This window comes from Chanos chanos, chromosome 1, assembly GCF_902362185.1.
Source record: "Chanos chanos chromosome 1, fChaCha1.1, whole genome shotgun sequence".
In the NCBI taxonomy this organism is placed as follows: Eukaryota; Metazoa; Chordata; class Actinopteri; order Gonorynchiformes; family Chanidae; genus Chanos; species Chanos chanos.
This window is the reverse complement of record NC_044495.1, coordinates 7,759,853-7,775,081: the sequence shown is the minus strand read 5'-3', so window position 1 is coordinate 7,775,081 and position 15,229 is coordinate 7,759,853. Positions and strand designations below refer to the sequence as shown.

Genomic DNA, 15,229 nt, shown 5'->3' with positions numbered 1-15,229 from the left:
AGGACATAACCCTAAGATTCAATAAAAACTGCATACAGAAGGAGAGACTGGAGATTTTGTTATCGGCATCCGCTGCAAGGTCTTGGGTTTGATCTCTTGCATCTGTTCATCTCACATCAGCTCTGTAACAGATGGAAATGGGATCAATACACAGGACACTTTCTAGTACCGATTTTTCCAGTGTAAATGTCTCTTGACTTCAGTTCATATGAAAGTTACTTTTTCTTTTATTATCATCTGCATCCTTAGAATTACTCCCTGGAGCGCTATTTTCAAGCGCTCTGTTCAATTTTAAATTGTTCGCCAGTGTTGTGTTCTTTTGAGTGGGTGATTTTACATAGTCTGCAGTTAACTTTATAAGAGTTGATTTAACACTGATGAATTTGAAATAGAGTACCTTACCTTGAGGATGATGTATTAAAACATGTATTCATTTAGCAGATGCTCTTATGCAGGATGAATTGCCGTCATTACTTCTCATGTCACCCACATTAAGCACCTACCAATTAGGATTTTATGTCACAAACTTAACAAACTCTAATTGTTAGGTCACTAGGTCACTTGAACTGTCATCCTCAATATGTCTCAGCTCTCCTTTAAAGTTTTCTCCGATCGGACCACGCCTCTGCTTCCCTTGTTTCGAAAATAAAACTGACATTTGTGCTGTTCCCATAGGAGTTATTGACCCATGTAGTTATCAGCAGAAGACCAATAAACTTTAATAGCTTAGCATTTATCAAATTGTCCCCATGGACCGCCGTGTATTATTTTCCCAGCTGATGCAAATGAAAGAACGAGCGTTCATATACTGCTGGTAACAAAGAGACTCACAAAAAATCCAACTGCCCTCTGACACAAACGGTAGGTTTTACAGATTATTTGCTGTCATGTTTTCCAACAGGTGGAATTTTCGTCATTCAGCTTTGAGGACATAAGAGACATTTGCATACATTTATTTGAGCTGTCAGCTAATATTACCAGCTGAAAATGATGTAAAACATGGGGGGGGGGGTGTGTGTGAGGGGGTTACAGGCTAAATAAAAGATTACCGGTAGGCACCGGTAGGCACCTCAATAACTCTGACACATTCTTTCTGAATGTAATAATATCTGTATGCAACATGAAGTATAAATCATACATGTGACAGCATCTCAATGACCTAAGATTTTTAAACTAATGACCTAAATGTCTGGGGCTATTTTTTTAATACAGGAAATTATCAGCGACAGTTTAAAAAAAAAAAAAAAAAAAAAATGTCTGAAATTAACAACAGTGCTTACTGGGCGTGGACAAAAAACTGCACCTACTCCTACGACCTTGTTCTGCCCTTGGTTCCATACATGGACTGTCCCTCTAATCGCAAGTACGCAGCAAACTTCATCCCTCTGGTCTTTCACATTCTCTCCGTCCTTGGCACCATCGGAAACTTAGGCAGTCTGTGGGCTTGTTTACGACCATCCCAACCCTGGAGTATTGGCACCATTGGTGTGCTGAACCTGGCTCTGTGTGACCTTGCTTATCTGGCCTCAATCACTCCATGGGCCGCATACATGGATGCTGATTACCACTGGAACATGGGCCAGTCGTTTTGCATCCTGGTCAAGATCCTGTACTTTGTGGGTTTGACGTCTAGCACCATGTTCATCTGCGCCATCAGCACCGACCGCTTCTTGGCGATTGTCTTTCCTCTGGAATCCCGGATGATTCGGACTCCCCGAAACAGTGCTCTTGTCTCTCTTCTGCTGTGGGCCATCACCAGCCTCCTCATCTACCTCAGTTACCCAAACATCCTCTACTGGGTGAGAAGGGATGGCATCCACGTGTGTGGAGCAATAGTCATCTCCAGGTTCAGGACCACCAAGGCAACCTACAACCTCCTGTCCTATTACTCCATACAAGTCTCCGTCCCTTTGCTTATCATTATCCCCTCCTATGTGAAGATCATTGCCCGGATGAAGCAGTCGAGACAGCAGTGGGGCACCGGAAACATGCAAGGGCGAGATAAGACCATCTGGTTGATTTCTGTCTTCATTGCCAATTTCCTCATGTGTTGGGTGCCAGGGCAGCTGCTGCACATCATCGCTTGCGTCATCTTCTTCACCTTGAATGACTGCAAAAACACCTGCTGGGTGGCCTGGGTGGTCAACCTACTGGTTGAAGCATCCCAGTTACTCTACTGCCTCAACGCTTGCTTAGATCCATTGATTTTTCACTTGCAACAAGGGCACGGAAAGGTGCTTCACAAAGCGGTGATTAGGTTGGCCAGCTGGTTGAGAAAGCTGATGCTGAAGGGGAAAAAACATGATTTGGGAGGGCTCCCCGTGGAGCCCATAAGTGTTGTCCAACTTCACAGTGCTCCAAAAAAACCTTAAGTGTGTTGCATGAATCAACTTAACAAATCTGATTTCCCACGATTTTTTGTTGTACAATGTTAAGTTTCATTGCCACAGTACTGACTCACTTCAATCAGTGTGTTTAATCAGTGTGTTTTTTGTTGTATGTCAGTGAGTTCAGTACTAAGAGAGTAGCTCTGTCTTAGTGACAGTCATGTCTTTCCTGTTCGTCACTGTGTTGGCCCTAATATACTTATTGTTGTTTCATGCTAGTCTCAAAGATTTCCTTGATAAGGCACGCTCACGATCTCATTGTTCCTTAAAAGAAATAATTTGTTTTTTGTTTTTCCGAAATTCCCAGTAAATATTGTGGCAAGTATGCAATTACAAAAAAAAAGAAAGAAAAAGGGAAAGAAAATTGCATCATGTGTACACATTAAACTGTTTTCTTTCAAATGACGTTGCAAATGTTGTCTATTTTCGCGACAACCTTCCTCTAACGATCGTGTTTTAAACTAGGTGTACGAATGTAAGTGCAGTGTGTTTGATTCACTTTTAACAAATGCCCCTCGGTATGGGCAATGCCTCGCAAGATTATATGGAAACATTTGTAACCGCAGGGTGGCAGTGCTTCCCTCTAAATTGACAAGAAACCCAAATGAAAAAGCTAAGCCACCGGCGCTTTGATTAACGCTGAAGCTGCTGGGCAGCAAGACTTGTTGAACTGTCGAACACCCATGTTTCTTGCTAAATGCAGCTCGATTTAAATCGGATTTTGATCGAGATGCATTGACAAATGAAGTCAGATAAACCGAAAACAGTATAGTTAAAATTGTCTCTCTCTCTTTTTTTTAAAAGTAGTTATTTGCCGTGCAAAGCGGCCCGTTTTTACCATTGCAAGAAAAAAAAACTATATAGAAAATGTAAATACTGTTTTCAGAAATTGGCTGTGCAGATTATGTGCAGACTAGAGCGCACAAACGTTTACACATAATTGTGTTACTGTAAACTTCAGTGGGCAAACAAACAGGCTGAAGCCGACGATAGCTATATCGCTAACAGGCTAGCACATAGACATCACAATACTCGGGAAGTCTAGTAGTAAGGTAGGTTTTGAAGATAGCCTGGCTTGTCATGTTTGTTAAATCCGAGTTGAACTGTAAAATCCGATTAGGGGTTCTCTTGTAATTCCGACCTCATAGCAGAGAACATGCGTTGAAGTCTGCCTTGGTGGCTACAAAATTATCAAGGCATTTAAATCGCTGTCTTCAGCATCCGTGAACAGTATTAACCCGGCAGTTGGAGTTCTAGAATTCGTGTCCGAATTGAGAGTGATTATTCGATACTTAGCGAATGTTTAAATGAAAATGTGGAACAATTTGACATCTGCTCGCCCATATTGAGACGTAGGCAAACACCAAGTGGCTGACAAACAGCTGTGTGTGTGTGTGAGGGTGGGTTTTTTCCTTTTCGCGGAGCTATTATCCACCCAGTCCCTATACTGCCAATTCGTCAAACGATTTGTCTTTTCTCGTCTTGGCTGTAGGCTGTGTAGGACGTGGTAACTTAGAAGCAATGACACATGAGGAAACTCTACGGATCGCCGAAGAACTGCTGACATAGGAAATGAAACATGGTCAATTTCACTGAATCCAGAGCAGCCAGTGGAAGCATTTTCCGACAGCAACGGCTGACTGTTTGGCAGAACGGAGGGATAACAGAAGCTTGCACTATAGGGGACAATGAAGGGGGCATTTAATGAATTTAGTCTTCAGCACAACGACAATGCGTATATCATTGTTCGTTTTAACTTCGGTTTATCTCTGAATGCAGACAGGTCTTTTTAATGGTATCCCCCAGGGTCATTAAGCGCGTCCCACGTTTACAGTAGTCGGGATTCGAGTTATAAATTTATAGATTTACTCATAAGATATCGGATCAAAATGACGGTGGAAAGTTCCACAATTAAAAACAGGCTTAAAAATCTTCTCCGCTCGCCTTCCATCAAATTACGAAGGAGTAAACCTGGGAATAACAAAGAAAACCTCAGCAACAAGGTACGTACTGTTCAATATTATCAAGCAAACGCATGATAACAGTCTTACATTCATTAACAATTGTGTTGCCTAAATGATAAAGCCATAATGTCACATCCTGGTGAGCTGATAGTAAACTGCTGATGCGTTTATTTCAGTCAATGGATTGTTTATTTTTAACTGTTTACAGAATTGATTTAGCTGGCTAAAGGATATGCACCGGCATATGTGGTACTGTCATAGAAGGGGCACAGTGTTACTCTTAGTATATATCAGTATTTATTTGAGGTATGTCACACCCCCTCTGAACAACCATTATTCTCAGCGAAATAGCGTTTTAAGGCGGTCGGTGAGAGACTTGAACTGCATGTTTAGGCAACACTGAACGCCAGCAATACTCAGATATGGCCACCCTTAACATACTTTACGTTTCAACCTTGTCGGTCGACTGACAAAACCTTATCTCTAAGGCACGTGCCTTTGTTCTGCTAATGCATACAATGCAATAACTATGCGATGGGCGCGACTGTGACTGAACGCAATTTACCCGGGGGTGCTTAAATTATAGTAAGGATAGCAAAATGCTCTCCGAGCATCGTGATTTTAACTCATATTTCTGTGGCAGCTTGGGAAAGGACCATGTGACACCGCCACCACTTACAGCTGTCACCATTCCTCACTATTTCTCTCTCTCTCTCCTTGCCATATGATTTATGTCACTCCGGAAAACCTCCTCTATCTGCTCTGGAAGAGGGAAGCATAACCTTGGTTGTACACAGTTCATATTTTAGTGTTCAGTTTATTTATCCATTTATGCCTGTGGTTGGTGACTTCTTTATCCATACATGCCACAGCAGACAGAATTTCATCAAAACTTGTCAGACTCACTCTGTGGCATTAGTAGTATTTGACCTACATCTTTCACAGTTGGTGTGTGTGAATGTTTTTTTTTGTTTTTTTTTTTCCACGACCTCTCTTTGACTCCACTATGTATGTGAAGGACTCCTGGGTTACAGTGCAGGCTGAATACACATTAAAATACCCTTTCGAATCAGATTGTACATTTTGTTTTATTCATCGCACGAGTCCACAATGCCCAGATAACAGCAGTAACTCCAAGTGTAGCATTCCTTTCTGATTGTCTGTTTACTGCAGTAGCACAGCAGTGTCTTTACTCTTCTGTTAAAGCCCGGGGTCTGTGTGATTTGTGGGTTGTCCTTGCTGTTTGGAGATGTAGAACCACTCACTACTTTGGGAACGAAGTCTCTAGCCTTGCATTGTGAAATATTGCAAACAGCAGCCATGGAAACAACAGTTAGACCAGCCCTGAAAAGCAGTATTTAGTAAGAGCTAGTGTAAATGACAGAAAGTTTTGGTTGTATATTTTGCAAGTATTAAGTTGTGTAACGGAATGCGACTTAATTTGATTTACACAAATCCCGGAGAGTGCTGCTGTATTTATCTCCATGGATTCAATGTTCCAAAGTATGATCCAATAATTTGAAGCTGAAGTAAACTGTTATAACTTCAAGCCTGTTATGTAAGCCCAAACCTGATTAATTGACTGACTCATATGCCCAGGTCACGCGAATACTATCACATTGTAATGTTTGCATTGTCAGTGGAAACTAACCATACTTTTACACAAAGATTTTTTTTTTTAATTTCCATTTTTTTCTGCAGAAAACCATCTCTTAGAGTCTTAAACAGAGTAGAGACAGGCTTCTCCTTCAGCTTGCAGGAGCTATGAGGGCTGTCTGGAGCACTGGACCAGACAAAGGAAGTTGTGCATTGTGCGTTTGTGTGTTGGTTCTGTACTTACAGGCTGGGTTTTATTTCCTCAGGCTCAAGTGTTGTGCAGCATCAAAGGCATAGCTGCTCCTCCCAGTTTGTACTGCGTATGTTGACCATTCACCTCAAAATCTCTTTGTCTGTGTGCATTGCACTTGGGATTTTCAAAAGCCTCTGGCAAAGTCTGGCGTAAAACGTATTATGTGACTCTTAAACATGCCTTGCGTAGATAATATTATGAAATTATACTAAATTAATCTAATAAATGCTAAACCAACAATCATATGTGAATTTCATTCACTTATGCAAACATAAATTATCCTCTGCTTGGAGTAATATGTTAGCAATAAACCAAAAACTATCCAAACAATTGGGCCGTCTATCATTGAAATACCTCAGATTGTATAATATGAGAGGCTTTGCAAACATTTGTGTAAAGTGATAACAAAGCAGTTAGATATGTCAATTACAACCAGTTTACCTCGATATCTCATCATTTCCTGCCCGTGGCGATAATCTAATTCATCATGCCATACGATCAGAAAACGAATTAACCAAGCTCTGAGAGAGATGGGTTTTAAGGTCTTTTCCTCATCGAGCCTCCTGGTTTAGGTTTAAGTTAGATGGCAAGCCTTTAACCTTGAACCCATAGCAGCCTGAGACGCATGTGTTTCTGGTGGTGAAAGCATAAATACAGCCAGGAGGTGGATAGACTCTTTCTGTGAGGGAAGACTGGCGTAGTCATGTGATACGCCATTATCGACACATACAGTGTGAACAGAGCAGAGTTCTGTCTGCTGCAAAAGCAGAGTTAAGATGAAACCAACCATTTGCTAGGCCAAGGTTTTTCTCCTGTTATTATTATTGTTATTTACAGGCTCTACGTGTATGAATCCAGGGTTTCTAGGATGGGTGTGACTGCTTTGGGTTGGCATGTATCTGCTGTGCTTTGAAAAAAAGAAAAAAAAAATTGACCTGGCAAACATGGATTTGGTGCACACTGGATGTATTTCTGAGGAAATGAAGTTATTTTGTAAAGAGTAGTCTAGGCGTGTGTCTTATGTGGGACTGAACAGAAAAATGTTTCAAGCAAGACGGTTGTTCGCATCTACAGAGCCCAATGTAAGTTTCTGTTCACGTTTTTATCTTTAGCTTATGCGGTAGCCTATGTTCTGTTTTTTTTTGTCACTGTTATGTTTTTTATTGGTTGGTATTAAGCTACCGAGATGTAAAAAAAACCAAATAGACAAAAAAAAGGGTATTGAAATGGCTTTGGGTGATATTTACATTTAGATGCCTTATGGCCCTCATGGTTTAACATTTAAAGACACAGAACAGACTGTTTCCTTTAAAGCGTTTATCTCAACTTTCGCTTTAACATTTGCATAATGGAAAGGTATCGCTTCTAATTTCTACCTTAAATGGTTTGGGAATAGGCGACCGTTCGTGCACAAGGTACCTGTTAAAGCCACGTTGCTCCCTTTTAAATGTTGTACCTTGTGCTCCCCGTATAATGTCTCTCAGGAAAGAAAAGTTTCTATGTTCTCCATCCTGTGCATCTTGAAAACACGCACTAAATTTGCAGCACATTGCTTCTCATCAGGTCCAAACATAGACTCATGTGCATTTGAGTGAAGTACAAGTGGGGGGGGGGGGGGGGGGGGGGGGGGAGAAAAGGAACACCCATTCCTGACCCACCTGCATGCTAAGTGAATGGTTTTTATGGGTTTTTTTTCTCCAAAACCCATGGATAATGTGAATACTCTAGAAGCAGGTTAATAACTGTGGGCATATACCCAAGAGAGTTATGAGCAAGACGTTATTCACGTCAGATTTCACCAACTTGGATTCTTTTAAGGAGTGTCCGTTCCTTGTAACTAGAGTTACAAACAGTGTATAGACAGTGGTAGCTATAAACAGCATGCCAAAACAAGTCTCCATAACCTGCGTATTCATCATGGTGGTTTTATGTGTTTGTCAGAGTAAGTTTGTATTGCGTGCCATGGTCTCGAGACTCATTCTCCGAGTCTTGTTCTGACCCTCAGGTAACACTCGAGAAAGTTCTGGGGATCACCGCGTCCGGGAACCGAGCCTTGGCCTGCGATCCACGCACTGGACTGGTAGCCTACCCCGCAGGGTGAGTATCAGACCAAAACAGACGATCACTGAACGGTATCGTAATTATATTCTGTTCTCTGACTGATGGATTGATTGCTAAAAGTGGTAATGCGGCTAGTGGGTGGCATTGCCAGATGTGACGTTTCTCCCTGAGGGAAATGTTGGATTTCTGCTCTTTTTTTTTTTTTTTCCTTTTTTTTTTTTTAGCTTTAGATCTTTATCCTCCAGGCAAAGTCACACAGGCTAAGATAAAAGTGCTCTCTGTTTTTTTTCGTAAAGGCCCTGTGCTATATATTAGAGTGGTGAGAGCGAACCTTGTGACAGGGCTGAGAGACACAGTTGGATTTTAAATTCAGTAGACGTTGTAGGCTGTATCTCCTTAAACATAGCAGAAGTTGTTGTTTTTTTTTTTTTTTGTTTGTTTTTTTTACAAGGAAGGTAGAGGGAAGAAGAAAAAATGTCTCTCAGAAATGTAATTAACAACTGTTTAGACATCAGAGGAAATCATGCTTGGTGCAGGCAGACTCAGTAAGTGAGATTTTTCACACTGAGGTAGGTGTCTTCCCAAGGTTTGTCCCTCTAGGCTCTTCCATTGTCTGCAGTCAAACAAGCTCAAAATACCCCTGACTTGATGGATGGTACATATAAATAAACACCACAGATCTGAAGGATGGTGCATATAAATAAAATTCAGTGGTATTCTTTATTCCCATGCAGTATGATTCGTGATTAATCAGTGCTACTTTATACCTGTCTCTGTTTATAGTGTACAGTGGAATTTGAACGTGTGAGAAGCAGCTTCAATTGTGTCTCTAAAGATTTGTCAGCCGCTACTTGTGGTGAGAGATGTCTTAACCCTATTAAGAATGGGTGCCGTGTTTTACCCTTTTGTCTGGAGTTCACTGTTATCTACAATTATCTATAAGATTACAGAGTGACTCCTTAATTATCAGCTTGAAGTCATATTTGTCCCTGTCAGAGGAAACTGACTCAAACGTTAGAGATACTCATACCTTTTTAGTCATAGAGAGAGAGAGAGAGAGACTGAGACCCTCTTTAGTAAAGGGGTCTATGTTGTGTGGTGGTAGTCGTCGTTGTACTGAGGACCCTCCTTTGCACCTCATCACATGGTGTTCCTAATCTTATTATCTCATTAGGCTTTAGTGAAAAACCTTCTTCTTCTTCTTCCTCTTCTGGTCTCTTAGATTCCATAGGCTGTCTAGTTATCAGAGGCTTTCAACAGCTATGTCAGAATCTCTCAGAGAATTGCGTTGTTATTACTGGGCAGTAAATTGACGTGACACGACTGACTGTTCAGCTTTGGAAAACAGTGAAACAGCTTTAAAATAAAGTCCCGTCAAGGAAATAAAGTGAAATGGAGCTTGTTCCCTGTTCTATGGAATTCAGGTAAAAAAAAAAAAATGAACACGCTGAGAGGATGTCTCCACGGCTTTCGCAGTGAACCCCGTACCTGCTAAGTCAGCAGCTTGTCCATTAAGCCCAAGTTACCAGTTGGTGCATACCCCAGTGGAAGTGCAATGCGGTGTTTCTCAAGCCCCGTTCCCAAAGCCCCACTAGCCTTTATAGTTCAGTGTAGCGTCATCTCCGCACAAGCACACCTCATTCAGCCGATCAGCTCGTTGCCAGGCCATGGAGCGTCTAAAGCAAGCGAGGGAGTGCTGAGAACTGCATCGAGAAAATAATGATGTTCCTCTCTGAAATATGTGTGCATATATCTAAAATACATGTGTCCTTTATATAAAACACATAAAGCAGATAACACTCCTACCATGCTTTGAGCCATATGAGGTTTGAAGACTGAACTGTGTAGAACTTTCTTGATGCTACTCTCTTGAAGAGACTGTCAACTTTTTTTTGACATAATGACCATTTGAACTGTTGTTCTGTTGTCACCAGTTACCAACGCTGACGGTTTTAATGATTATATGAAGTGGTTCAGCTGAAGTTTATAACTCACCTCCTCTTACTTTTCAATCTGCAAGTCAATCGTGTTTCTAGGTCAGTCACATCCCAAATATATTGGAATCAGGGCTAGATTCGAAGTTACTGGAAGCCAAACCTTAACATCAAATGATTTCATCAGCCCTTGATTGGATAACTTTGTAAAAGAGCTCTAACAACTCACATTAGCTTTGGAGAGGGGATTTCATAGACAAGTCCTGCTATATTACCTCACACAGCAAACTAAGACAGTACGACTTGGAACGCCATGTTAATGATGTACAAATATTTTGGTTGGAAGATTAGATAGGAATTTTATCATAGATTTCCCAGCAAAGGCTTAACACGAATTTCATGAAACCCCTTGAAATCAGTTGTGGTGTCTGTGATTAATTGCAGTTGCATATCACAACTGTTGGGTCAGGTATGTGTAAGTACATAACCTGTTGAATATGTTTATGATGTTTCTCATACAGCCCTTAAGTGAAGTAATGATTCTGAGCAGTCGTCCAGAGAGGAACTGCAAGTGCCAAACACTTTGACTCTGGAAGGTTAGTTCAAGGGCGTGTTGTGGTTGTCTCAGACTTTTGTAGACACAGTACACATCCATCTCGAGAGTGCCCAAAGAACATCCACTCTGAATCGATTCCAGGATTGCCTCCAGGGCATGGAAGGGAACAGCACAGAGAGTGGAGTGTTACTCAGAGTTCTAAATGACCTGCAGATTAGTGTAGCATGAGGAATTCTTGGGGGAGATGTCGTCTCCCCAACACACACACACACACACACACACACACACACACACACACACCCCAAATAAGGAAAAAAAAAAAGTGGAACCAAATGAAGTGGAAGTCTGTATTGTTCATTTGCATTTCTTTTTTAAGTTTTACACAGAGGTTGTGGGTCTTTAATTCTTGTATTGTCTTTCATTGCTGTATGTTTGAGGATTTTTTTCTGAACAGAAAATTCCAAGAGCTAAAACAATGCCATTGTAAGGTTTTTGAGTGTGACATTTTACGTTTTCTTCTCTCTCTCTCTCTCACTCTCTCTCGTGCAGCTTTACGGTTCAAATAAAGTAAAATCCACAGTGGAACATGAATCTGGTGAAAGCCTGTTGACATTATCATTGAATCTGTCAAACACAGTGACAAATGTTTCTCAGACGATTTTTCCTTGACTGTTGTTTGTCAAGCTGAGAGAATTAGGGTAAAATGCCATATAAGGCATTTGTCTTCAGTCTTGTATGGGTGTTGAGACATGTGTGAGTTGTTTTATATAGGTTACTTATGGAGACACACGCTCTGGCCTAGGAAAGAAGCATCTGTGTGAATTTGAAAACAGGAAAAACAGGGCAGAAACTCTGCAGTGTTGAGTGACGCATACTGGTTTGTTTTGTCAACATTTGGACTTTTTCCATGGTTTGGGTAGCACCAATTCACTCCCCTCAAGTCAACAGTTATGCAATGAATGTTTTGACAGCTTGTATTCCTATGCATCTTATTCAGTATTACAGTAAATTCATTTCACAAATTTTGTGAATACTAGTTAACGTCCCTGTTTTTTTTACAAAGTATGTGAAAGCAGACGTTTTCATTGATGTATGAATTCTGACTCATTCCCAGTCAATATCAGTTTCCATTAATTCACGCGATTTTGTACTACTGTCCCGTTTCTGTTGTTGTCTTCCCGGCTGATGTAATGTCAATTAAGTACGTTTTGAATAATGAATGGAGTGACTGATGATGCTAGGGCCCCTGTGAAGTAGATTTGCGCTCAGAGCATAAACGGCCCCCCTGTTTTAATCAAACATGCATGAAAAAGTGTGTCAGTTTCCCCCCCCCCCCCCCCCCCCCTTCCTCTGAGCAGTGCAGCAAACTGGGTCAGTAGCATTATGTGCACAGTAAATGAGGCTAGGTGGAAGGATGGAGCGAGAGAGAGAGAGAGAGAGGAGAGAGGGAGGAAAGAGAGAAAGAAAGGGAGGGAGAGAGGGAGGGAATGCCCTCTGCAGTTCTTTAAAAGCACTGTTCTGGAGTCTGCTGTGATCTGACTCCGTGCTGCATTGCAGCATTCGAGGATCCCCGAGCCAATGCGACTGCTAGACCGCAGACATCATCTTTCCCTAATGACACCCCTGGAAAAAAAAAAAAAAAAAAAAAAAAAAGCTCTTAAGGTGACCCAGTGCAATCTAAATGAGATACTTCAAAAAAACAAAAAAAAAAAAGAAAAGAAAAGAAAACTCACAGGGGCTCCACAGACTTCACCATAGAAAAAAAGATTAATAACATTAATGATATTCAGTCGAGCGCTGTGGTTCGTCAGCCTTTGTAAGAACTCTCATCTCGGCTGTCGTGCATGTCCATGTTTCCCCTCACGTTCACTGTGGCATGAAGCGGAGAACACACTGACATTCTTCATGTTTTGGATTTTAAGCTCTTCGCAGAATCAGTCTCCTTCCTACCTTCCCTCTCGCCAGCAGTACACAGACAGGACTTGGTCGTTTTTTTGGGGGGGGGGGGGGCTTAAGAAGCTAAGGCGCAATCTGTTTTGGCAGGGGATAAAATTCTCCAGGATCAGCAGGGGTAGCCCTGTTAACAGCCGGATCGGCGGGTGGGCTTTCTGGGGTTTTGGAAAACGATATCCCAGCGTAGCTCGCTGAACGGGTCCGTAGCCGACTTGACCACCTGTCCCCTGTGTTTTATCCCACACACCAGATGGAGCATGGTTATGGCTCTGTTTTCACTCACCTGCCGCCGCTAAATCTACTCCAAACTTTAACCCTTTACAGCCTCGTTCGTCAGTCATGTCTATGCTGAGCTCTATGGCAACACTTTTCAACATTCACTCATCGCTGTTACTCTGTTGGATGTATTGAATCAAACCTTTCAGCCTGAATAGCTGTGTTGATATCTCAAGTTTTTAGTCGTCTGTCTGTCTGTCTGTTTTTTTTCTGTCTGTCTGTCTGCTGTTGTGATGTGTGAGTAGATCAGGGTATTCTGAATTCATGAGTACATCTGAAGTGTGTCTGTACGTGAACAGGATAAAACGTTGGCTTAAACTATGCGAAACAACAAAATATCTGAAAATGTGTAATCCTAGTGAAGGAAAGGGTTCCAGTTAGGTTCCAGTTTACATGTGTATGTGTGGGAGGCTGTGGTACTTAGAACCGTTTATCTGCCAGTATCACACAGAGGTTTAACATGATCATTTGGAGTACTGTCAGCAATCTCTCATAACGCTGCCTGTGTCTGTGCTTACACAGTGACTCAGTTTATCTGTTCACATCCTCTTAGGCGTTCACATCTTTCCTTCCTACATAAACACGGTACATGAGCAAGCGTTTTAGCTACATCGTGCTTGTCACAGTGTTGTCAAATTAATCTGTTGTAGTCAAACCAAGGAAAGGTTCATAGCTGCTAAGCTGAGAAGTGTCAGCTTTTTGAATCAGACCGTATGACATAAAGAGCTCTGAGATCTGGTCGCCTTGTTTTTCTCTCTCTGTTTCTAATCTACGCGTAAAGGAGCGGGAACCTTATCTAGGAAAAGAACCAGTTCAGCCACTCAACCCCGCTCAACAAAACTGACCTAGAATGAAATGCACAAATAGCGCGTTGTTTGCATGCGAATGTGTGTTTTGTTTTTGGAACATCGCAGTGATATTTCAGGAAAAAAAAAAAAGAAAGAAAGAAAGAAAGAAGAAAAAAATAACAACAGAAACAAGCCTGGTGCAGACTAGTGTAGCCATTCGCCGTGACGTTTTCTCCTCGTTTGCTCTCTGCGGCCCAGCAGTTAGTGACGCTCGAGTGGAGCGCTGAAGTGGCCAGGACTCTGCTCGAATTCGTCTGTCTGAAGCCGTCCCCACTGATGAAAGAAAACCCCCATTATCCCACTGCACACTCATAATTATCCCTTCACTCCACATGTCTGAATGACTCTGAGCATGAGCTAGTCTCCCTGCAGAAGTCAAGGCCGAAGGAAAGAAGCTTCGTGGTGCTATTTAAATGGTTTTGTTTTTTGTGGGGTTTTTTTTTTTTTTTTGCTTGTTTATTTGGCTTTTTCTTTTTTTCTTTTTCTTTTCTTGGTATGTATGTCAGTGGGGGAAATGATTCAAGTTAATGAATGGTATAATTCAGCCATTGTGAACTTGAAGCTAAGTTTTTTTTTTTTTTTTTTTTTTTTGCATCTTAAAGGAGACTTTAAACCCAGTATTGTGAGCAGTTTGTCGTGTAAACAGCCAGAAGATGAATGATCATCGGTATTTGGATGTGTTTGCCTGCTCTGTTTAGCACATTCAAAAAGTATTGATTGAGGTGCCTGTCATTTTTTTTTAGGCTTTAACTGCTTTAGTGTAGCATTTTAATCTAAACCTACTTGAGCCAGCATAGAAAAGCCCCTCAAACCCAGACAAAGCAGTAAGTGCACTGGATAAGTAAATATACTGTACCTAACAGCTGTGACGCATTGTTACAACTCTCATGTTTGACTAGTAAACTCTCTGATCACTTGCTATTTACACTTCACACACAAGACCATTCACAGGTGCTTGCAAATTGTTGGATATCACGAGAGTTTCAGGTAAACTGTAATAATGTTAGTTTGTATATTTGTTTGTTGTTTCCAGAGAAATGGTCAATACTACATCAAGATGAAAACGGTTACCAGTTTGTTTGTTTGTTTGGTTTTTTTTATAGATTATTATAAGAATACACCAATAGATGTTTCTGGATTTTTTTTTTTACATTGTTTAATCACTGAGCAGGAAAAACATATGATCTGTTTCGTTTTCTTCCTCGTTGGTGTGTCTTTTCAAAATATTTGTCCCTGATGTCCCCTATGGGTCAAAGTCATTGTTCAGTTCTTAAAAAGTGTGTTTCCTGACAAGTGTGTGGTGGTGAGACTTCTTCACGTTCTTTGTTTGTCAACCTCACGGTATCTAAGATCACACACACATACCACATGGATCCAGCTTTACTCAGAAGGGACAGAAAT

The 15,229-nt window shown here is 41.3% G+C and overlaps 2 protein-coding genes across 2 annotated transcripts in view; both read left to right on the top strand.

Annotated features, from left to right (window-relative positions):
• The first annotated feature begins 1,340 nt into the window (after positions 1-1,340).
• LOC115823861 (type-1A angiotensin II receptor-like) lies at positions 1,341-2,372 on the top strand. The gene has a single exon (XM_030787887.1). The coding sequence runs from the start codon at positions 1,341-1,343 to the stop codon at positions 2,370-2,372; it is 1,032 nt and encodes a 343-aa protein (XP_030643747.1).
• A 1,904-nt stretch (positions 2,373-4,276) lies between these two features.
• The window catches only part of mapkbp1 (mitogen-activated protein kinase binding protein 1), a 34,878-nt gene continuing 23,925 nt past the window's right edge, over positions 4,277-15,229 (top strand). Inside the window, exons 1-2 of the mRNA XM_030787865.1 lie at positions 4,277-4,390; positions 8,206-8,297. Coding sequence (XP_030643725.1) covers positions 4,277-4,390; positions 8,206-8,297 — 206 coding nt within the window. The remainder of the gene's footprint in view (positions 4,391-8,205; positions 8,298-15,229) is intronic.

Coding starts and splice junctions, on each gene's coding strand:
- LOC115823861 (XM_030787887.1), top strand. CDS start 1,341: ATGGACTGTCCCTCTAATCGCAAGTACGCAGCAAACTTCATCCCTCTG.